This window comes from Salvelinus alpinus, chromosome 8, assembly GCF_045679555.1.
Source record: "Salvelinus alpinus chromosome 8, SLU_Salpinus.1, whole genome shotgun sequence".
Classification (NCBI taxonomy): Eukaryota; Metazoa; Chordata; class Actinopteri; order Salmoniformes; family Salmonidae; genus Salvelinus; species Salvelinus alpinus.
In genome coordinates this window covers 204,466-227,485 of record NC_092093.1, presented here as the reverse complement: position 1 = coordinate 227,485, position 23,020 = coordinate 204,466, and the positions used below count along the sequence as shown (strand labels likewise).

The 23,020-nt window shown below is 45.4% G+C and overlaps 1 protein-coding gene across 5 annotated transcripts in view; it reads left to right on the top strand.

Moving 5' to 3' along the window:
- The window catches only part of mapre3b (microtubule-associated protein, RP/EB family, member 3b), a 66,125-nt gene that overhangs the window by 36,026 nt on the left and 7,079 nt on the right, over positions 1-23,020 (top strand). For 4 of the 5 annotated variants that reach the window (XM_071412375.1, XM_071412374.1, XM_071412373.1 and 1 more), the window contains exons 2-3: positions 845-969; positions 5,633-5,778. In XM_071412375.1, the coding sequence (XP_071268476.1) occupies positions 846-969; positions 5,633-5,778 (270 nt within the window). In that variant the 5' untranslated portion in view covers position 845. The remainder of the gene's footprint in view (positions 1-844; positions 970-5,632; positions 5,779-23,020) is intronic. The other variant, XM_071412377.1, reaches the window with a different exon arrangement.

Sequence of the window (23,020 nt, the reverse complement as noted above, 5' to 3'; positions counted from 1 at the left end):
TCACTGATCTACCTCTCTATAGACTGACTGGAGGTATCACTGATCTACCTCTCTATAGACTGACTGGAGGTATCACTGATCTACCTCTCTATAGACTGACTGGAGGTATCACTGATCTACCTCTCTATAGACTGACTGGAGGTATCACTGATCTACCTCTCTATAGACTGACTGGAGGTATCACTGATCTACCTCTCTATAGACTGACTGGAGGTATCACTGATCTACCTCTCTATAGACTGACTGGAGGTATCACTGATCTACCTCTCTATAGACTGACTGGAGGTATCACTGATCTACCTCTCTATAGACTGACTGGAGGTATCACTGATCTACCTCTCTATAGACTGACTGGAGGTATCACTGATCTACCTCTCTATAGACTGACTGGAGGTATCACTGATCTACCTCTCTATAGACTGACTGGAGGTATCACTGATCTACCTCTCTATAGACTGACTGGAGGTATCACTGATCTACCTCTATATAGACTGACTGGAGGCATCACTGATCTACCTCTCTATAGACTGACTGGAGGTATCACTGATCTACCTCTCTATAGACTGACTGGAGGTATCACTGATCTACCTCTCTATAGACTGACTGGAGGTATCACTGATCTACCTCTCTATAGACTGACTGGAGGTATCACTGATCTACCTCTATATAGACTGACTGGAGGTATCACTGATCTACCTCTCTATAGACTGACTGGAGGTATCACTGATCTACCTCTCTATAGACTGACCTATAGACTGACTGGAGGTATCACTGATCTACCTCTATAGACTGACTGGAGGCGTAGAGGTTGCAACTATATAATGTAAAACTCTGTGTGTTGCAGAATGATGGCGGTGAATGTATTCTCCATCTCTTCGGCTCTGGAGAACATGAGTCGTCATGAGATGCTGTCCTGGGTCAACGACTCTCTACGGCTCACCTACACCAAGATAGAACAGCTGTGTTCAGGTAACACCAAGATAGAACACCTGTGTTCAGGTAACACCAAGATAGAACAACTGTGTTCAGGTAACACCAAGATAGAACAGCTGTGTTCAGGTAACACCAAGATAGAACAGCTGTGTTCAGGTAACACCAAGATAGAACAGCTGTGTTCAGGTAACACCAAGATAGAACAGCTGTGTTCAGGTAACACCAAGATAGAACAACTGTGTTCAGGTAACACCAAGATAGAACAGCTGTGTTCAGGTAACACCAAGATAGAACAACTGTGTTCAGGTAACACCAAGATAGAACAGCTGTGTTCAGGTAACACCAAGATAGAACAGCTGTGTTCAGGTAACACGCACACTCAATCATTACAATTCATTTGATTTCATTACATATATTCATAAACAATATATGCTAACTTATAAATGCCTCATGTTGATACAAGTGTATCACAACCTAGTCCTTTGTTTATGTTGAAAATGTGTGTGTAGGTGCAGTGTATTGTTTATAATTGTGTGTGTGTGTAGGTGCAGTGTATTGTTTATAACTGTGTGTGTAGGTGCAGTGTATTGTTTATAATTGTGTGTGTAGGTGCAGTGTATTGTTTATAACTGTGTGTGTGTAGGTTTAGTGTATTGTTTATAATTGTGTGTGTAGGTGCAGTGTATTGTTTATAACTGTGTGTGTGTAGGTGCAGTGTATTGTTTATAATTGTGTGTGTCGGTGCAGTGTATTGTTTATAACTGTGTGTGTATGTGCAGTGTATTGTTTATAACTGTGTGTGTAGGTGCAGTGTATTGTTTATAACTGTGTGTGTGTAGGTGCAGTGTATTGTTTATAACTGTGTGTGTGTGTGTGTGTAGGTGCAGTGTATTGTTTATAACTGTGTGTGTGTGTAGGTGCAGTGTATTGTTTATAACTGTGTGTGTGTAGGTGCAGTGTATTGTTTATAACTGTGTGTGTGTAGGTGCAATGTATTGTTTATAACTGTGTGTATGTGCAGTGTATTGTTTATAACTGTGTGTGTGTGTGTAGGTGCAGTGTATTGTTTATAACTGTGTGTGTGTGTAGGTGCAGTGTATTGTTTATAACTGTGTGTGTGTGTGTGTAGGTGCAGTGTATTGTTTATAACTGTGTGTGTGTGTAGGTGCAGTGTATTGTTTATAACTGTGTGTGTAGGTGCAGTGTATTGTTTATAACTGTGTGTGTGTAGGTGCAGTGTATTGTTTATAACTGTGTGTGTGTGTGTAGGTGCAGTGTATTGTTTATAACTGTGTGTGTGTGTAGGTGCAGTGTATTGTTTATAACTGTGTGTGTGTGTGTGTAGGTGCAGTGTATTGTTTATAACTGTGTGTGTAGGTGCAGTGTATTGTTTATAACTGTGTGTGTAGGTGCAGTGTATTGTTTATAACTGTGTGTGTAGGTGCAGTGTATTGTTTATAATTGTGTGTGTAGGTGCAGTGTATTGTTTATAACTGTGTGTGTGTAGGTGCAGTGTATTGTTTATAACTGTGTGTGTGTGTGTAAGTGCAGTGTATTGTTTATAACTGTGTGTGTGTGTGTAGGTGCAGTGTATTGTTTATAACTGTGTGTGTGTAGGTGCAGTGTATTGTTTATAACTGTGTGTGTATGTGCAGTGTATTGTTGTGTGTGTAGGTGCAGTGTATTGTTTATAACTGTGTGTGTGTAGGTGCAGTGTATTGTTTATAACTGTGTGTGTGTAGGTGCAGTGTATTGTTTATAACTGTGTGTGTGTAGGTGCAGTGTATTGTTTATAACTGTGTGTGTGTAGGTGCAGTGTATTGTTTATAATTGTGTGTGTAGGTGCAGTGTATTGTTTATAACTGTGTGTGTATGTGCAGTGTATTGTTTATAATTGTGTGTGTAGGTGCAGTGTATTGTTTATAACTGTGTGTGTAGGTGCAGTGTATTGTTTATAACTGTGTGTGTGTGTAGGTGCAGTGTATTGTTTATAACTGTGTGTGTAGGTGCAGTGTATTGTTTATAACTGTGTGTGTAGGTGCAGTGTATTGTTTATAACTGTGTGTGTATGTAGGTGCAGTGTATTGCTTATAACTGTGTGTGTGTAGGTGCAGTGTATTGTTTATAACTGTGTGTGTGTAGGTGCAGTGCATTGTTTATAACTGTGTGTGTGTGTAGGTGCAGTGTATTGTTTATAACTGTGTGTGTGTAGGTGCAGTGTATTGTTTATAACTGTGTGTGTGTAGGTGCAGTGTATTGTTTATAACTGTGTGTGTGTAGGTGCAGTGCATTGTTTATAACTGTGTGTGTGTGTAGGTGCAGTGTATTGTTTATAACTGTGTGTGTAGGTGCAGTGTATTGTTTATAACTGTGTGTGTAGGTGCAGTGTATTGTTTATAACTGTGTGTGTAGGTGCAGTGTATTGTTTATAACTGTGTGTGTGTAGGTGCAGTGTATTGTTTATAACTGTGTGTGTGTGTGTGTAGGTGCAGTGTATTGTTTATAACTGTGTGTGTATGTGCAGTGTATTGTTTATAATTGTGTGTGTAGGTGCAGTGTATTGTTTATAACTGTGTGTGTGTAGGTGCAGTGTATTGTTTATAGCTGTGTGTGTGTGTAGGTGCAGTGTATTGTTTATAACTGTGTGTGTGTAGGTGCAGTGTATTGTTTATAACTGTGTGTGTGTAGGTGCAGTGCATTGTTTATAACTGTGTGTGTGTGTAGGTGCAGTGTATTGTTTATAACTGTGTGTGTAGGTGCAGTGTATTGTTTATAACTGTGTGTGTAGGTGCAGTGTATTGTTTATAACTGTGTGTGTAGGTGCAGTGTATTGTTTATAACTGTGTGTGTGTAGGTGCAGTGTATTGTTTATAACTGTGTGTGTGTGTGTAGGTGCAGTGTATTGTTTATAACTGTGTGTGTATGTGCAGTGTATTGTTTATAATTGTGTGTGTAGGTGCAGTGTATTGTTTATAACTGTGTGTGTGTAGGTGCAGTGTATTGTTTATAGCTGTGTGTGTGTGTAGGTGCAGTGTATTGTTTATAACTGTGTGTGTGTAGGTGCAGTGTATTGTTTATAACTGTGTGTGTGTAGGTGCAGTGTATTGTTTATTACTGTGTGTGTGTGTGTAGGTGCAGTGTATTGTTTATAACTGTGTGTGTGTAGGTGCAGTGTATTGTTTATAACTGTGTGTGTGTAGGTGCAGTGTATTGTTTATAACTGTGTGTGTAGGTGCAGTGTATTGTTTATAACTGGTGTGTAGGTGCAGTGTATTGTTTATAACTGTGTGTGTGTAGGTGCAGTGTATTGTTTATTACTGTGTGTGTGTGTGTGTAGGTGCAGTGTATTGTTTATAACTGTGTGTGTGTAGGTGCAGTGTATTGTTTATAACTGTGTGTGTGTAGGTGCAGTGTATTGTTTATAACTGTGTAGGTGCAGTGTATTGTTTATAACTGTGTGTGTGTGTAGGTGCAGTGTATTGTTTATAACTCTGTGTGTGTGTAGGTGCAGTGTATTGTTTATAACTGTGTGTGTGTAGGTGCAGTGTATTGTTTATAACTGTGTGTGTGTGTAGGTGCAGTGTATTGTTAATACATGCTGTGTGTGTAGGTGCAGTGTATTGTCAGTTCATGGACATGCTGTTCCCTGGCTGTGTGTAGGTGCAGTGTATTGTCAGTTCATGGACATGCTGTTCCCTGGCTGTGTGTGTAGGTGCAGTGTATTGTTAATACATGCTGTGTGTGTAGGTGCGGTGTATTGTCAGTTCATGGACATGCTGTTCCCTGGCTGTGTGTAGGTGCAGTGTATTGTCAGTTCATGGACATGCTGTTCCCTGGCTGTGTGTAGGTGCAGTGTATTGTCAGTTCATGGACATGCTGTTCCCTGGCTGTGTGTAGGTGCAGTGTATTGTCAGTTCATGGACATGCTGTTCCCTGGCTGTGTGTGTAGGTGGGGTGTATTGTCAGTTCATGGACATGCTGTTCCCTGGCTGTGTGTAGGTGCAGTGTATTGTCAGTTCATGGACATGCTGTTCCCTGGCTGTGTGTAGGTGCGGTGTATTGTCAGTTCATGGACATGCTGTTCCCTGGCTGTGTGTAGGTGCGGTGTATTGTCAGTTCATGGACATGCTGTTCCCTGGCTGTGTGTAGGTGCAGTGTATTGTCAGTTCATGGACATGCTGTTCCCTGGCTGTGTGTAGGTGCAGTGTATTGTCAGTTCATGGACATGCTGTTCCCTGGCTGTGTGTAGGTGCAGTGTATTGTCAGTTCATGGACATGCTGTTCCCTGGCTGTGTGTAGGTGCAGTGTATTGTCAGTTCATGGACATGCTGTTCCCTGGCTGTGTGTAGGTGCAGTGTATTGTCAGTTCATGGACATGCTGTTCCCTGGCTGTGTGTAGGTGCAGTGTATTGTCAGTTCATGGACATGCTGTTCCCTGGCTGTGTGTAGGTGCAGTGTATTGTCAGTTCATGGACATGCTGTTCCCTGGCTGTGTGTAGGTGCAGTGTATTGTCAGTTCATGGACATGCTGTTCCCTGGCTGTGTGTAGGTGCAGTGTATTGTCAGTTCATGGACATGCTGTTCCCTGGCTGTGTGTAGGTGCAGTGTATTGTCAGTTCATGGACATGCTGTTCCCTGGCTGTGTGTAGGTGCAGTGTATTGTCAGTTCATGGACATGCTGTTCCCTGGCTGTGTGTAGGTGCAGTGTATTGTCAGTTCATGGACATGCTGTTCCCTGGCTGTGTCCTGCTGAAGAAGGTGAAGTTCGCAGCCCGGCTGGAACATGAGTTCATCAAAAACTTCAAGGTCCTACAGGCCTCCTTCAAGAGAATGGGCGTAGACAAGGTACACACACACACACACACACACACACACACACACACACACACACACACACACACACACACACACACACACACACACACACACACACTAACACACACCCCACAGGGTGCTGCTAAAAGGGAGGACAGCTCATAATTATCTCTGGATAGGAGCGAATAGAATGGAACTCATGTGTCCTCCTCCATTCTACCCCAGCCAATCACCACGAGTCTGTCCTCCATTCTACCCCAGCCAATCACCACGAGTCTGTCCTCCTCCATTCTACCCCAGCCAATCACCACGAGTCTGTCCTCCTCCATTCTACCCCAGCCAATCACCACGAGTCTGTCCTCCTCCATTCTACCCCAGCCAATCACCACGAGTCTGTCCTCCTCCATTCTACCCCAGCCAATCACCACGAGTCTGTCCTCCTCCATTCTACCCCAGCCAATCACCACGAGCCTGTCCTCCTCCATTCTACCCCAGCCAATCACCACGAGTCTGTCCTCCTCCATTCTACCCCAGCCAATCACCACGAGTCTGTCCTCCTCCATTCTACCCCAGCCAATCACCACGAGTCTGTCCTCCTCCATTCTACCCCAGCCAATCACCACGAGTCTGTCCTCCTCCATTCTACCCCAGCCAATCACCACGAGTCTGTCCTCCTCCATTCTACCCCAGCCAATCACCACGAGTCTGTCCTCCTCCATTCTACCCCAGCCAATCACCACGAGTCTGTCCTCCTCCATTCTACCCCAGCCAATCACCACGAGTCTGTCCTCCATTCTACCCCAGCCAATCACCACGAGTCTGTCCTCCTCCATTCTACCCCAGCCAATCACCACGAGCCTGTCCTCCTCCATTCTACCCCAGCCAATCACCACGAGCCTGTCCTCCTCCATTCTACCCCAGCCAATCACCACGAGTCTGTCCTCCTCCATTCTACCCCAGCCAATCACCACGAGTCTGTCCTCCTCCATTCTACCCCAGCCAATCACCACGAGTCTGTCCTCCTCCATTCTACCCCAGCCAATCACCACGAGCCTGTCCTCCTCCATTCTACCCCAGCCAATCACCACGAGCCTGTCCTCCTCCATTCTACCCCAGCCAATCACCACGAGTCTGTCCTCCATTCTACCCCAGCCAATCACCACGAGTCTGTCCTCCTCCATTCTACCCCAGCCAATCACCACGAGCCTGTCCTCCTCCATTCTACCCCAGCCAATCACCACGAGCCTGTCCTCCTCCATTCTACCCCAGCCAATCACCACGAGTCTGTCCTCCTCCATTCTACCCCAGCCAATCACCACGAGTCTGTCCTCCATTCTACCCCAGCCAATCACCACGAGTGTCCTCCTCCATTCTACCCCAGCCAATCATCACGAGCCTGTCCTCCTCCATTCTACCCCAGCCAATCACCATGAGCCTGTCCTCCTTCATTAAGGTGCCACCAACCTCCTGTGCCGAACAGGCCTCTTTCACATGAAGAGGAATGGCATAGACCAGGTTCATCATCATCATCTGAAGGGTGTTCAGTTGATTGTGTAGCTCAATGAAGCCACTTTGAAACTGGGAATCCTTAATGGTGAAACTGTCACGTCTGTTTGAGATATTATATTAAAGCAGCTCCTCACCTCCGCTTTGGTCAACAAAACACGAACAAAGTTTGGTCAGAAATGTAGACTGTTTCCTCTACTGCAGACTGTATCCTCTACTGTAGACTGTATCCTCTACTGCAGACTGTATCCTCTACTGCAGACTGTATCCTCTACTGCAGACTGTATCCTCTACTGCAGACTGTATCCTCTACTGTAGACTGTATCCTCTACTGTAGACTGTATCCTCTACTGTAGACTGTATCCTATATTGCAGACTGTATCCTCTACTGCAGACTGTATCCTCTACTGCAGACTGTATCCTCTACTGCAGACTGTATCCTCTACTGTAGACTGTATCCTCTACTGTAGACTGTATCCTCTACTGTAGACTGTATCCTCTACTGTAGACTGTATCCTCTACTGCAGACTGTATCTTCTAATGCAGACTGTACCCTCTAATGTAGACTGTATCCTCTACTGCAGACTGTATCCTCTACTGCAGACTGTATCCTCTACTGTAGACTGTTTCCTCTACTGCAGACTGTATCCTCTATGCAGACTGTCCCTCAACAGACTGTACCCTCTAATGTAGACTGTATCCTCTACTGCAGACTGTATCCTCTACTGCAGACTGTATCCTCTACTGTAGACTGTTTCCTCTACTGCAGACTGTATCCTCTACTGTAGACTGTATCCTATACTGCAGACTGTATCCTCTACTGCAGACTGTATCCTCTACTGCAGACTGTATCCTCTACTGCAGACTGTATCCTCTACTGTAGACTGTATCCTCTACTGTAGACTGTATCCTCTACTGTAGACTGTATCCTATATTGCAGACTGTATCCTCTACTGCAGACTGTATCCTCTACTGCAGACTGTATCCTCTACTGCAGACTGTATCCTCTACTGTAGACTGTATCCTCTACTGTAGACTGTATCCTCTACTGTAGACTGTATCCTCTACTGTAGACTGTATCCTCTACTGCAGACTGTATCCTCTAATGCAGACTGTACCCTCTAATGTAGACTGTATCCTCTACTGCAGACTGTATCCTCTACTGCAGACTGTATCCTCTACTGTAGACTGTTTCCTCTACTGCAGACTGTATCCTCTAATGCAGACTGTACCCTCTAATGCAGACTGTACCCTCTAATGTAGACTGTATCCTCTACTGCAGACTGTATCCTCTACTGCAGACTGTATCCTCTACTGTAGACTGTTTCCTCTACTGCAGACTGTATCCTCTACTGTAGACTGTATCCTATACTGCAGACTGTATCCTCTACTGCAGACTGTATCCTCTACTGCAGACTGTATCCTCTACTGCAGACTGTATCCTCTACTGTAGACTGTATCCTCTACTGTAGACTGTATCCTCTACTGTAGACTGTATCCTCTACTGTAGACTGTATCCTCTACTGTAGACTGTATCCTATATTGCAGACTGTATCCTCTACTGCAGACTGTATCCTCTACTGCAGACTGTATCCTCTACTGCAGACTGTATCCTCTACTGTAGACTGTATCCTCTACTGTAGACTGTATCCTCTACTGTAGACTGTATCCTCTACTGTAGACTGTATCCTCTACTGCAGACTGTATCCTCTAATGCAGACTGTACCCTCTAATGTAGACTGTATCCTCTACTGCAGACTGTATCCTCTACTGCAGACTGTATCCTCTACTGTAGACTGTATCCTCTACTGCAGACTGTATCCTCTACTGCAGACTGTATCCTCTACTGTAGACTGTATCCTCTACTGCAGACTGTATCCTCTACTGTAGACTGTATCCTCTACTGCAGACTGTATCCTCTACTGCAGACTGTATCCTCTACTGCAGAATGTATCCTCTACTGCAGACTGTATCCTCTACTGCAGAATGTATCCTCTAATGCAGACTGTATCCTCTACTGCAGACTGTATCCTCTACTGCAGACTGTATCCTCTAATGTAGACTGTATCCTCTACTGCAGACTGTATCCTCTACTGCAGACTGTATCCTCTACTGCAGACTGTTTCCTCTACTGCAGACTGTATCCTCTACTGCAGACTGTATCCTCTAATGCAGACTGTATCCTCTAATGCAGACTGTATCCTCTACTGCAGACTGTATCCTCTACTGCAGACTGTATCCTCTACTGCAGACTGGATCCTCTACTGCAGACTGTTTCCTCTACTGCAGACTGTATCCTCTACTGCAGACTGTATCCTCTAATGCAGACTGTATCCTCTACTGCAGACTGTATCCTGCAGACTGTATCCTCTAATGTAGACTGTATCCTCTACTGCAGACTGTATCCTCTACTGCAGACTGTTTCCTCTAATGCAGACTGTATCCTCTACTGCAGACTGTATCCTCTAATGTAGACTGTATCCTCTACTGTAGACTGTATCCTCTACTGCAGACTGTATCCTCTACTGCAGACTGTATCCTCTACTGCAGACTGTATAGACTGTATCCTCTACTGCAGACTGTATCCTCTACTGCAGACTGTATCCTCTACTGCAGATTGTATCCTCTACTGCAGATTGTATCCTCTACTGCAGACTGTATAGACTGTATCCTCTACTGCAGACTGTATCCTCTACTGCAGACTGTATATACTGTATCCTCTACTGCAGACTGTATCCTCTACTGCAGACTGTATAGACTGTATCCTCTACTGCAGACTGTATCCTCTAATGCAGACTGTATCCTCTAATGCAGACTGTATCCTCTAATGCAGACTGTATCCTCTACTGCAGACTGTATCCTCTACTGCAGACTGTATAGACTGTATCCTCTAATGCAGACTGTATCCTCTAATGCAGACTGTATCCTCTACTGCAGACTGTATAGACTGTATCCTCTACTGCAGACTGTATCCTCTACTGCAGACTGTATAGACTGTATCCTCTACTGCAGACTGTATCCTCTACTGCAGACTGTTTCCTCTACTGCAGACTGTATCCTCTACTTCAGACTGTTTCCTCTACTGCAGACTGTTTCCTCTACTGCATACTGTTTCCTCTACTGCAGACTGTTTCCTCTACTGCAGACTGTTTCCTCTACTGCAGACTGTATCCTCTACTGCAGACTGTATCCTCTACTGTAGACTGTATCCTCTAATGTAGACTGTATCCTCTACTGCAGACTGTAGCCTCTACTGCAGACTGTAGCCTCTACTGCAGACTGTAGCCTCTACTGCAGACTGTAGCCTCTACTGCAGACTGTATCCTCTACTGCAGACTGTATCCTCTACTGTAGACTGTATCCTCTACTGCAGACTGTATCCTCTACTGCAGACTGTATCCTCTACTGCAGACTGTATAGACTGTATCTTCTAATGCAGACTGTATCCTCTAATGCAGACTGTATCCTCTAATGTAGACTGTATCCTCTACTGCAGACTGTAGCCTCTACTGCAGACTGTATCCTCTACTGTAGACTGTATCCTCTACTGCAGACTGTATCCTCTACTGCAGACTGTATCCTCTACTGCAGACTGTATAGACTGTATCCTCTAATGCAGACTGTATCATCTAATGCAGACTGTATCCTCTACTGCAGACTGTATCCTCTACTGCAGACTGTATCCTCTAATGCAGACTGTACCCTCTAATGCAGACTGTATCCTCTACTGTAGATTGTATCCTCTACTGCAGACTGTATCCTCTACTGCAGACTGTATCCTCTACTGCAGACTGTATCCTCTACTGCAGACTGTTTCCTCTACTGCAGACTGTATCCTCTACTGCAGACTGTATCCTCTAATGTAGACTGTATCCTATATTGCAGACTGTATCCTCTACTGCAGACTGTATCCTCTACTGCAGACTGTATCCTCTACTGCAGACTGTATCCTCTACTGCAGACTGTATCCTCTACTGCAGACTGTATCCTCTACTGCAGACTGTATCCTCTAATGCAGACTGTATCCTCTACTGCAGACTGTATCCTCTACTGCAGACTGTATCCTCTACTGCAGACTGTATCCTCTACTGCAGACTGTTTCCTCTAATGCAGACTGTATCCTCTACTGCAGACTGTATCCTCTAATGTAGACTGTATCCTCTACTGCAGAATGTATCCTCTACTGCAGAATGTATCCTCTACTGCAGACTGTATCCTCTACTGCAGACTGTATCCTCTACTGCAGACTGTATCCTCTACTGCAGAATGTATAGACTGTATCCTCTACTGCAGACTGTATCCTCTACTGTAGACTGTATAGACTGTATCCTCTACTGCAGACTGTATCCTCTACTGCAGACTGTATCCTCTACTGCAGACTGTATAGACTGTATCCTCTACTGCAGACTGTATCCTCTACTGTAGACTGTATAGACTGTATCCTCTACTGCAGACTGTATTCTCTACTGCAGACTGTATCCTCTACTGCAGACTGTATAGACTGTATCCTCTACTGCAGACTGTATCCTCTACTGCAGACTGTATCCTCTAATGTAGACTGTATTCTCTACTGCAGACTGTATCCTCTACTGCAGACTGTATCCTCTACTGCAGACTGTATCCTCTACTGCAGACTGTATCCTCTACTGCAGACTGTATAGACTGTATTCTCTACTGCAGACTGTATAGACTGTATCCTCTACTGCAGACTGTATAGACTGTATCCTCTACTGCAGACTGTATCCTCTACTGCAGATTGTATCCTCTACTGCAGACTGTATAGACTGTATCCTCTACTGCAGACTGTATCCTCTACTGCAGACTGTATCCTCTACTGCAGACTGTATCCTCTACTGCAGACTGTATCCTCTACTGCAGACTGTATCCTCTACTGCAGACTGTATAGACTGTATCCTCTACTGCAGACTGTATAGACTGTATCCTCTACTGCAGACTGTATAGACTGTATCCTCTACTGCAGACTGTATAGACTGTATCCTCTACTGCAGACTGTATAGACTGTATCCTCTACTGCAGACTGTATCCTCTACTGTAGACTGTATAGACTGTATCCTCTATTGCAGACTGTATAGACTGTATCCTCTACTGCAGACTGTATCCTCTAATGCAGACTGTATCCTCTACTGCAGACTGTATCCTCTAATGTAGACTGTATCCTCTACTGCAGACTGTATAGACTGTATCCTCTACTGCAGACTGTATCCTCTAATGTAGACTGTATCCTCTACTGCAGACTGTATCCTCTACTGCAGACTGTATAGACTGTATCCTCTACTGCAGACTGTATCCTCTAATGTAGACTGTATCCTCTAATGTAGACTGTATCCTCTACTGCAGACTGTATCCTCTACTGCAGACTGTATAGACTGTATCCTCTAATGCAGACTGTATCCTCTACTGCAGACTGTATAGACTGTATCCTCTACTGCAGACTGTATCCTCTAATGTAGACTGTATCCTCTACTGCAGACTGTATCCTCTACTGCAGACTGTATCCTCTACTGTAGACTGTATAGACTGTATCCTCTACTGCAGACTGTATTCTCTACTGCAGACTGTATCCTCTACTGCAGACTGTATAGACTGTATCCTCTACTGCAGACTGTATCCTCTACTGCAGAATGTATAGACTGTATCCTCTACTGCAGACTGTATCCTCTACTGTAGACTGTATAGACTGTATCCTCTACTGCAGACTGTATCCTCTACTGCAGACTGTATAGACTGTATCCTCTACTGCAGACTGTATCCTCTACTGTAGACTGTATCCTCTACTGCAGACTGTATTCTCTACTGCAGACTGTATCCTCTACTGTAGACTGTATAGACTGTATCCTCTACTGCAGACTGTATCCTCTACTGCAGACTGTATCCTCTAATGTAGACTGTATTCTCTACTGCAGACTGTATCCTCTACTGCAGACTGTATCCTCTACTGCAGACTGTATCCTCTACTGCAGACTGTATAGACTGTATTCTCTACTGCAGACTGTATAGACTGTATCCTCTACTGCAGACTGTATAGACTGTATCCTCTACTGCAGACTGTATCCTCTACTGCAGATTGTATCCTCTACTGCAGACTGTATAGACTGTATCCTCTACTGCAGACTGTATCCTCTACTGCAGACTGTATCCTCTACTGCAGACTGTATCCTCTACTGCAGACTGTATCCTCTACTGCAGACTGTATCCTCTACTGCAGACTGTATAGACTGTATCCTCTACTGCAGACTGTATAGACTGTATCCTCTACTGCAGACTGTATAGACTGTATCCTCTACTGCAGACTGTTTCCTCTACTGCAGACTGTATAGACTGTATCCTCTACTGCAGACTGTATCCTCTACTGTAGACTGTATAGACTGTATCCTCTATTGCAGACTGTATAGACTGTATCCTCTACTGCAGACTGTATCCTCTAATGCAGACTGTATCCTCTACTGCAGACTGTATCCTCTAATGTAGACTGTATCCTCTACTGCAGACTGTATAGACTGTATCCTCTAATGTAGACTGTATCCTCTACTGCAGACTGTATCCTCTACTGCAGACTGTATAGACTGTATCCTCTACTGCAGACTGTATCCTCTAATGTAGACTGTATCCTCTACTGCAGACTGTATCCTCTAATGTAGACTGTATCCTCTACTGCAGACGGTATCCTCTACTGCAGACTGTATAGACTGTATCCTCTAATGCAGACTGTATCCTCTACTGCAGACTGTATCCTCTACTGCAGACTGTATCCTCTACTGCAGACTGTATCCTCTACTGCAGACTGTATCCTCTACTGCAGACTGTATCCTCTACTGCAGACTGTATAGACTGTATCCTCTACTGCAGACTGTATAGACTGTATCCTCTACTGCAGACTGTATAGACTGTATCCTCTACTGCAGACTGTTTCCTCTACTGCAGACTGTATAGACTGTATCCTCTACTGCAGACTGTATCCTCTACTGTAGACTGTATAGACTGTATCCTCTATTGCAGACTGTATAGACTGTATCCTCTACTGCAGACTGTATCCTCTAATGCAGACTGTATCCTCTACTGCAGACTGTATCCTCTAATGTAGACTGTATCCTCTACTGCAGACTGTATAGACTGTATCCTCTACTGCAGACTGTATCCTCTAATGTAGACTGTATCCTCTACTGCAGACTGTATCCTCTACTGCAGACTGTATAGACTGTATCCTCTACTGCAGACTGTATCCTCTAATGTAGACTGTATCCTCTACTGCAGACTGTATCCTCTAATGTAGACTGTATCCTCTACTGCAGACGGTATCCTCTACTGCAGACTGTATAGACTGTATCCTCTAATGCAGACTGTATCCTCTACTGCAGACTGTATAGACTGTATCCTCTACTGCAGACTGTATCCTCTAATGTAGACTGTATCCTCTACTGCAGACTGTATCCTCTACTGCAGACTGTATCCTCTACTGTAGACTGTATAGACTGTATCCTCTACTGCAGACTGTATTCTCTACTGCAGACTGTATCCTCTACTGCAGACTGTATAGACTGTATCCTCTACTGCAGACTGTATCCTCTACTGCAGACTGTATCCTCTAATGTAGACTGTATTCTCTACTGCAGACTGTATCCTCTACTGCAGACTGTATCCTCTACTGCAGACTGTATCCTCTACTGCAGACTGTATCCTCTACTGCAGACTGTATAGACTGTATTCTCTACTGCAGACTGTATAGACTGTATCCTCTACTGCAGACTGTATAGACTGTATCCTCTACTGCAGACTGTATCCTCTACTGCAGATTGTATTCTCTACTGCAGACTGTATAGACTGTATCCTCTACTGCAGACTGTATCCTCTACTGCAGACTGTATCCTCTACTGCAGACTGTATCCTCTACTGCAGACTGTATCCTCTACTGCAGACTGTATCCTCTACTGCAGACTGTATCCTCTACTGCAGACTGTATAGACTGTATCCTCTACTGCAGACTGTATAGACTGTATCCTCTACTGCAGACTGTATAGACTGTATCCTCTACTGCAGACTGTTTCCTCTACTGCAGACTGTATAGACTGTATCCTCTACTGCAGACTGTATCCTCTACTGTAGACTGTATAGACTGTATCCTCTATTGCAGACTGTATAGACTGTATCCTCTACTGCAGACTGTATCCTCTAATGCAGACTGTATCCTCTACTGCAGACTGTATCCTCTAATGTAGACTGTATCCTCTACTGCAGACTGTATAGACTGTATCCTCTACTGCAGACTGTATCCTCTAATGTAGACTGTATCCTCTACTGCAGACTGTATCCTCTACTGCAGACTGTATAGACTGTATCCTCTAATGTAGACTGTATCCTCTACTGCAGACTGTATCCTCTAATGTAGACTGTATCCTCTACTGCAGACTGTATCCTCTACTGCAGACTGTATAGACTGTATCCTCTAATGCAGACTGTATCCTCTACTGCAGACTGTATAGACTGTATCCTCTACTGCAGACTGTATCCTCTAATGTAGACTGTATCCTCTACTGCAGACTGTATCCTCTACTGCAGATTGTATCCTCTAATGCAGACTGTTTCCTCTAATGCAGGTCTTTAATTTTATTATTCACGTGCGCCGAATACAACAGCTGTTGACCTCACAGTGAAATGCTGAATACAACAGGTGTAGTAGACCTCACAGTGAAATGCTGAATACAACAGGTGTAGTAGACCTCACAGTGAAATGCTGAATACAACAGGTGTAGTAGACCTCACAGTGAAATCCTGAATACAACAGGTGTAGTAGACCTCACAGTGAAATGCTGAGTACAACAGGTGTAGTAGACCTCACAGTGAAATGCTGAATACAACAGGTGTAGTAGACCTCACAGTGAAATGCTGAATACAACAGGTGTAGTAGACCTCACAGTGAAATGCTGAATACAACAGGTGTAGTAGACCTCACAGTGAAATGCTGAATACAACAGGTGTAGTAGACCTCACAGTGAAATGCTGAATACAACAGGTGTAGACCTTAGAGTGAAATGCTGAATACAACAGGTGTAGTAGACCTTACAGTGAAATGCTGAATACAACAGGTGTAGTAGACCTTACAGTGAAATGCTGAATACAACAGGTGTAGACCTCACATTGAAATGCTGAATACAACAGGTGTAGACCTCACAGTGAAATGCTGAATACAACAGGTGTAGTAGACCTCACAGTGAAATGCTGAATACAACAGGTGTAGACCTTACAGTGACATGCTGAATACAACAGGTGTAGTAGACCTCACAGTGAAATGCTGAATACAACAGGTGTAGTAGACCTTACAGTGAAATGCTGAATACAACAGGTGTAGTAGACCTTACAGTGAAATGCTGAATACAACAGGTGTAGTAGACCTTACAGTGAAATGCTGAATACAACAGGTGTAGTAGACCTTACAGTGAAATGCTGAATACAACAGGTGTAGTAGACCTTACAGTGAAATGCTGAATACAACAGGTGTAGTAGACCTCACAGTGAAATGCTGAATACAACAGGTGTAGTAGACCTCACAGTGACATGCTGAATACAACAGGTGTAGTAGACCTCACAGTGAAATGCTGAATACAACAGGTGTAGTAGACCTCACAGTGAAATGCTGAATACAACAGGTGTAGTAGACCTCACAGTGAAATGCTGAATACAACAGGTGTAGTAGACCTTACAGTGAAATGCTGAATACAACAGGTGTAGGTAGACCTCACAGTGAAATGCTGAATACAACAGGTGTAGTAGACCTTACAGTGAAATGCTGAATACAACAGGTGTAGTAGACCTCACAGTGAAATGCTGAATACAACAGGTGTAGTAGACCTCACAGTGAAATGCTGAATACAACAGGTGTAGTAGACCTTACAGTGAAATGCTAAATACAACAGGTGTAGTAGACCTCACAGTGAAATGCTGAATACAACAGGTGTAGTAGACCTCACAGTGAAATGCTAAATACAACAGGTGTAGTAGACCTCACAGTGAAATGCTGAATACAACAGGTGTAGTAGACCTCACAGTGAAATGCTGAATACAACAGGTGTAGTAGACCTCACAGTGAAATGCTTACTTACGAGCCCCGAACCAATAATGCAATTGTAAAATATATGGATAAGAATAAGGAATAAAAGTAACAAGTAATTAAAGAGCAGGAGTAAAATAACAATAGCGAGACTATATACAGGGGGTACCGGTACAGAGTCAATGTGCACGAGCACCGGTTAGTTGAGGTAATATGTACATGTAGAGTTATTAAAGTGACTATGCATAGATGATAGCAACAGAGAGTAGCAGTGGTGTAAAGGGGGGGGGGGGGCGTGCAAATAGTCTGGGTAGCCATTTGATTAGCTGTTCAGGAGTCTTATGGCTTGGGGGTAGAAGCTGTTTAGAAGCCTCTTGGACCTAGACTTGGAGCTCCAGTACCGATTGCCGTGCGGTAGCAGGGAGAACAGTCTATGACTAGGGTGGCTGGAGTCTTTGACAATTTTTTGGGCCTTCCTCTGACACCGCCTGGTGTAGAGGTCCTGGATGGCAGGCAGCTTAGCCCCAGTGATGTACTGGGCCGTTCGCACTACCCTCTGTAGTGCCTTGCGGTCGGAGGCCAAGCAGTTGCCATACCAGGCAGTGATGCAATCAGTCAGGATGCTCTCGATGGTGCAGCTGTAGAACCTTTTGAGCATCTAAGGACCCATGCCAAATCTTTTTAGTTTCCTGAGGGGGAATAGGCTTTGTCATGCCCTCTTCACAACTGTCTTGGTGTGCTTGGACCATGTTAGTTTGTTGGTGATGTGGACACCAAGGAACTTGAAGCTCTCAACCTGCTCCACTACAGCCCCGTCGATGAGAATGGGGGCATGCTCGGTCCTTCTTTTCCTGTAGTCCACAGTCATCTGATTGTCTCAACTCCTCTTCAGTGTATTCCGGCTCAAATGAATAAGGCAGTATGTTCCTATGTTAGTATGTAAAAGAAAATCTGTAGACCACAATCATCTCCTTTGTCTTGATCACGTTGAGGGAGAGGTTGTTGTCCTGGCACTACACGGCCAGGTCTCTGACCTCCTCCCTGTCTCATCGTTGAGGGAGAGGTTGTTGTCCTGGCACTACACGGCCAGGTCTCTGACCTCCTCCCTATAGGCTGTCTCATCGTTGAGGGAGAGGTTGTTGTCCTGGCACTACACGGCCAGGTCTCGGACCTCCTCCCTATAGGCTGTCTCATCGTTGAGGGAGAGGTTGTTGTCCTGGCACCACACCGCCAGGTCTCTGATCTCCTCTCTATAGGCTGCCTCGTCGTTGAGGCAGAGGTTGTTGTCCTGGCTCCACACTGCCAGGTCTCTGACCTCCTCCCTATAGGCTGTCTCATCGTTGAGGCAGAGGTTGTTGTCCTGGCACCACACCGCCAGGTCTCTGACCTCCTCCCTATAGGCTGCCTCATCGTTGAGGCAGAGGTTGTTGTCCTGGCACCACACTGCCAGGTCTCTGACCTCCTCTCTATAGGCGGTCTCGTTGTTGATCAGGCCTACCACTGTTGTGTCATCGGCAAACTTAATGTTGGTGTTGGAGTCGTGTCTGGCCATGCAGTCATGAGTGATCAGGGAGTACAGGAGGGTACTGAGCACACACCCCTGAGGGGCCCCCGTGTTGAGGATCAGAGTGGCAGATGTGTTGCTACCTACCCTTACCACCCGTCAGGAAGTCCAGGATCCAGTTGCAGAGGGAGGTGTTTAGTCCCAGGGTTCTTAGCTTAGTGATGAGCTTTGAGGGCATTGAATAGCATTCTCACATAGGTCTTCCTTTTCCATACACCGCCACCTACTGTACTGGAGTGTGAAGCCACTTCAACCTGCCTTTCCTTGCACCTGACACTTCCGATCCCCGGCAACACGGGCACCCCTACTCTCTCGTCAGGTTCCACCTGACACTTCCGATCCCCGGCAACATGGACACCCCTACTCTCTCGTCAGGTTCCACCTGACACTTCCGATCCCCGGCAACAAGGACACCCCTACTCTCTCGTCAGGTTCCACCTGACACTTCCGATCCCCGGCAACACGGACACCCCTACTCTCTCGTCAGGTTCCACCTGACACTTCCGATCCCCGGCAACATGGACACCCCTACTCTCTCGTCAGGTTCCACCTGACACTTCCGATCCCCGGCAACACGGACACCCCTACTCTCTCGTCAGGTTCCACCTGACACTTCCGATCCCCGGCAACATGGGTACCCCTACTCTCTCGTCAGGTTTAACCTGACACTTCCGATCCCCGGCAACACGGACACCCCTACTCTCTCGTCAGGTTCTACCTGACACTTCCGATCCCCGGCAACATGGGTACCCCTACTCTCTCGTCAGGTTCCACCTGACACTTCCGATCCCCGACAACACGGTACCCCTACTCTCTCGTCAGGTTCCAACTGACACTTCCGATCCCCGGCAACACGGACACCCCTACTCTCTCGTCAGGTTCCACCTGACACTTCCGATCCCCGGCAACATGGACACCCCTACTCTCTCGTCAGGTTCCACCTGACACTTCCGATCCCCGGCAACACGGACACCCCTACTCTCTCGTCAGGTTCCACCTGACACTTCCGATCCCCGGCAACACGGGCACCCCTACTCTCTCGTCAGGTTCCATCTCTGAACTATTGGAGCACGTGTCCCTCTTTCTGGCGCCACCCTTCCTCACCGTTTCCCTCAGCGATCCTCACTGCAGTTAATTCAACGTCACTCTCGTCACATTCAATTTCCTTCTCTCCTTCTCTAGCTCTCCCAGAAGTTCTGCGTTATCCTCTATTCCATATTCACTCAAAACATATTCTGCTTTTCTCCTTTTTTTCTTCCCCTTCGTCAGATCTTCCAGAAGGCTTGTGCAATCCCCCACTCCATATTTATTCATAATTTCCTCCTTTTCTACCTGTCCGCCATCTTACTGCCAATGAACCCACAGCCTCTGACCCTTGAGCTGCCCTGCCAACCTCTTCAAGAGCAGCCATTGTTATGATTTAACTTCAACGCCAAGTATAGGCGCTTCTCGTTGTCGTCATCAACTAAACTACCCCCACAGATTATGAGAGGATGCTGCTTGGTGCGGCCATACAGGGGAAGGAGAGGGAGGGGCTTAAACAGTTTGAGTCTGGTCGTGGCCAGACTGTATCCGTGTAGCCAAACAACAATGTACAGTGCATTTGAAATGTTTTCAGACCCCTTTCCGTTTTCCACATTCTGTTACCACCTTTTTCTAAAATTGATAAAATATTTTTTTCCCCTCATCAATCTACACACAATACCCCATAATGACAAAGCAAAAACACGTTTTTGGAAATGTTTGCAAAAAATAAAAACAGAAATACCTTAAATACATAAGTATTCAGACCTTTTGTCATGAGACTCGAAATTGAGCTCAGGTGCATCCTGTTTCCATTGATCATCCTTGATGTTTCTACAATCAATTGATTGGACATGATTTGGAAAGGCACACACCTGTCTATATAAAGGTTCCACAGTTGACAGTGCATGTCAGAGCAAAAACCAAGCCTTGAGGTCGAAGGAATTGTCCGTAGAGCTCCGAGACAGGATTGTGTTGAGGCACAGATCTGGGGAATGGTGCTGAAAAATTTCTGCAGCATTGAAGGTCCCCAAGAACACAGTGGCCTCCATCATTCTTAAATGGAAGAAGTTTGGAACCACCAAGACTCTTCCTAGAGCTGGCTGCCCGGCCAAACTGACCAATCGGGGGACAAGGGCCTGGGGACCTCCCTGACCAAGAACCTGATGGTCACTCTGACAGAGTCCTAAAGTTTCTCTGTGGAGATGTTTGCCCTTCTGGAAGGTTCTCCCATCTCTACAGCACTCCACCAATCAGGCCTTTATGGTAGAGTGGCCAGATGGAAGCCACTCCTCAGTAAAAGGCACATGACAGCCTGCTTGGAGTTTACCTAAAGGCACCTAAACGACTCTCCGACCATGAGAAACAAGATTCTCTGATCTGATCAAACCAAGATTGAACTCTTTGGCCTGAATGTCAAGAGTCACATCTGGAGGAAACCTGGCACCATCCCTACAGTGAATCATGGTGGTGGCAGCATCATGCTGTGGGGATGTTGTTCAGCGGCAGGGACTGGGAGAGTAAAGTTCAGAGAGATCATTGATGAAAACCTGCTCCAGAGTGCTCAGGACCTCAGACTGGGGCGAAGGTTCACCTTCCAACAGGACAACGACCCTAAGCATACAGCCAAGACAACACAGGAGTCGCTTCGGGACAAGTCTCTGAATGTCCGGACTTGAACCAGATCGAACATCTCTGGAGAGACCTGAAAATATCTGTGCGGTGACGCTCCGTATCCAACCTGACAGAGCTTGAGATGATCTGCAGAGAAGAATGGGAGAAACTCCCCAAATACAGGTGTGCCAAGCTTGTAGCGTCAAACCCAAGAAGACTCGAGGCTGTAATCGCTGCCAAAGGTGCTTCAACAAAGTACTGATTATAGGGTCTGAATATAGTGTATATATTTATTTTGTTTAGTTAGTAAAAAATTCTAAAAACCCGTTTTTGCTTTGTCATTATGGAGTATTGTGATGTCGTTATGGGGTGTTGTGATGTCATTATGGGGTATTGTGATGTCATTATGGGGTATTGTGATGTCATTATGGGGTATTGTGTGTAGATTGATGAGGGGCAAAAACAATGTAATCAATTTTAGAATAAGGCTGTAACGTAACAAAATGTGGAAAAAGTCAAAGGGTCTGAATACTTTCCGAGTTCACTGTAAGCTCACAAGATCAGGATGGTTTGTACGAGACTAGATTTGTAGGTATACACATACGCTTGTTTTACTTCGTTTTTGTTTGAATCCAAGATCTCCTACCCCTCTCTCCCAGTAGAGAGGCTGGTGAAGGGTGAATAAAGTACCTCTCAGACCGTCCCAGTAGAGAGGCTGGTGAAGGGTTAATAAAGTACCTCTCAGACCATCCCAGTAGAGGCTGGTGAAGGGTTAATAAAGTACCTCTCAGACCGTCCCAGTAGAGAGGCTGGTGAAGGGTTAATAAAGTACCTCTCAGACCGTCCCAGTAGAGGCTGGTGAAGGGTTAATAAAGTACCTCTCAGACCGTCCCAGTAGAGGCTGGTGAAGGGTTAATAAAGTACCTCTCAGACCGTCCCAGTAGAGGCTGGTGAAGGGTTAATAAAGTACCTCTCAGACCGTCCCAGTAGAGGTTGGTGAAGGGTTAATAAAGTACCTCTCAGACCGTCCCAGTAGAGAGGCTGGTGAAGGGTTAATAAAGTACCTCTCAGACCGTCCCAGTAGAGGCTGGTGAAGGGTTAATAAAGTACCTCTCAGACCGTCCCAGTAGAGGCTGGTGAAGGGTTAATAAAGTATCTCTCAGACCGTCCCAGTAGAGGCTGGTGAAGGGTTAATAAAGTACCTCTCAGACCGTCCCAGTAGAGGCTGGTGAAGGGTTAATAAAGTACCTCTCAGACCATCCCAGTAGAGGCTGGTGAAGGGTTAATAAAGTATCTCTCAGACCGTCCCAGTAGAGGCTGGTGAAGGGTTAATAAAGTACCTCTCAGACCGTCCCAGTAGAGGCTGGTGAAGGGTTAATAAAGTACCTCTCAGACCGTCCCAGTAGAGGCTGGTGAAGGGTTAATAAAGTATCTCTCAGACCGTCCCAGTAGAGGCTGGTGAAGGGTTAATAAAGTACCTCTCAGACCGTCCCAGTAGAGGC